Genomic DNA, 1,696 nt, shown 5'->3' on the forward strand with positions numbered 1-1,696 from the left:
ATTTAAAATAATTTCTTAAAAGCGTCATTCTATCTTTATTTCTCCTTACATGCGGAAGTATGATGGAATGACGCTACAAAATGCGTTCAGAGACATACCTCCTACTTCAATGCATCATGCAACTACAGTTGCATATAAACAAAGAGATAAATTGGCTGATTATTTTTTAACACCACAAGGTGAAGTTCCATGGCAATATCAATATGTTAGAAGAGGGCTGCATCATGATGATCCATAAGATACTTTAATACAAATTACATTATATTTTACTTATTAAATGTACATACATTTTATTTTTAACAAAACAAAACTTGATATTTATGCTAATATATTGTATTATTATATTTAAACTCTGAACAAAATATAATTGTATATCATTTATACTGATACATTTTATATTATTTTATACTTTAAACAAAACAAAACTTAAATCATTAATGCTAATACATTTTATTATAAAACAAATACTATTCAACTGCTTCAATTTTTATATTATTAAATTAAAACTAAACAAAACAAAATTAAATAAAAAAATATATTGCCAGAAAATTGCATTTTTCAAAGTTGTGTCAGTCTTTTAAAAACTTTGATTATTCTATACATCATATATAATACGCAATATTTTCTTCTTTTTTTCCACGTTTTCACATTGCTGCATCTTTACAAGTGAAGAAAGTATAAGTTGACAAAAAGCTACATCTTCCTCTATTTCTGGTTTTAGAGATAACGAGGCAGTCGAAACATTTGAAGAGTATTTATTTTCTAGTAAAGATGTAATTTTGCAAATTGCATTTTGTAGAACATCTGGCTGCGATTTTCCTTTTGATTTACTATTCAAATCTTTCTTCCGCGCATAATCGCAGGCACTTAACGCTGACATCGAAGAAGCATCGTCGTTTGATACTTTGGAATAAAAATGTGCAGATGAGTCTCTGAAACAATAATTATTTTTATTATACAGAAAATCTATGAATATCTAAAATCTACAAATATATACATATACATATACATTGAACAGATATAAAATACAGCTTTCAATGAAAACTAATTCAATTCTCAAAGTAAGAAATCCTACGAACGAACGAATGCTTGTGAAAATATTTACTTTAAATGTGCTGAATTTTTGACATCTGTAAAAGATTGTCCAATCGCAGTAGCTGCTTTCGTAGAAGATACATTGACTTCATTGTCGCTGCTTGTTTTATATCGATTTTGTTCTGGTGATTTTATATTTTTGGAAGAATTCTGTTCAATGAACGTAATCGCATTTGCCAAAGAAAAATTATTTTCTTTTTCGTTGTTAGAACTAAAGTTTCTGGAATAGACAATAGAGATTTCATTAGTGATTTGTATATAAAAGTGTTCTTAATTTTATATGAATATTATATTTATGTCTTATATACTTCTGAAGAGTGTACTGTTTTGGCAATGAAGATGAGCTGTTACTAAACACATTGGTCATCGTTCTAAAAGGAAAAAAAGTAATGTCTAAAAATTGCTTTTATCGTACAAAGAATTTTAAGAATACACAAAAAAGATACCTTTATTATTCTAATTTCTTAACAATTTAATTTTTATTATACCTTCTTCTCTTCACAAATGGTTCCAAAAATGACATATTCTTGAAAAATTCAAAAGCTTTTCTTTTTGATAATCCACTTCCACTACTTGTTTCTTCTTGTCTTTGTTTTTTTTT

The 1,696-nt window shown here is 26.8% G+C and overlaps 1 protein-coding gene across 1 annotated transcript; it reads right to left on the bottom strand.

Moving 5' to 3' along the window:
- Nucleotides 1–462: 462 nt before the first annotated feature.
- Nucleotides 463–1,689, bottom strand: LOC116847204. Its single transcript, XM_032821950.1, has 3 exons — nt 1,404–1,689; nt 1,106–1,315; nt 463–932 (listed from the first exon to the last, which is right to left on the bottom strand). The coding sequence occupies exons 1-3, from the start codon at nt 1,460–1,462 to the stop codon at nt 596–598; spliced, it is 606 nt and encodes a 201-aa protein (XP_032677841.1). The 5' UTR covers nt 1,463–1,689; the 3' UTR covers nt 463–595.
- Between the last annotated feature and the right edge of the window lie 7 nt (nt 1,690–1,696).

Source organism: Odontomachus brunneus, unplaced genomic scaffold (assembly GCF_010583005.1).
Source record: "Odontomachus brunneus isolate Ranch 3 - 2012 unplaced genomic scaffold, Obru_v1 Obru_scaffold_075, whole genome shotgun sequence".
Classification (NCBI taxonomy): domain Eukaryota; kingdom Metazoa; phylum Arthropoda; class Insecta; order Hymenoptera; family Formicidae; genus Odontomachus; species Odontomachus brunneus.

Excerpts from the sequence above, each read along its gene's own strand:
- LOC116847204 (XM_032821950.1), bottom strand. The coding sequence starts at position 1,462 with ATGACCAATGTGTTTAGTAACAGCTCATCTTCATTGCCAAAACAGTAC. Across the intron at positions 1,316-1,403 it reads AAACAGTACACTCTTCAGAA|AAACTTTAGTTCTAACAACG; the intron begins GTATATAAGACA and ends TGTCTATTCCAG. Across the intron at positions 933-1,105 it reads AAAAATTCAGCACATTTAAA|AGACTCATCTGCACATTTTT; the intron begins GTAAATATTTTC and ends TTATTGTTTCAG.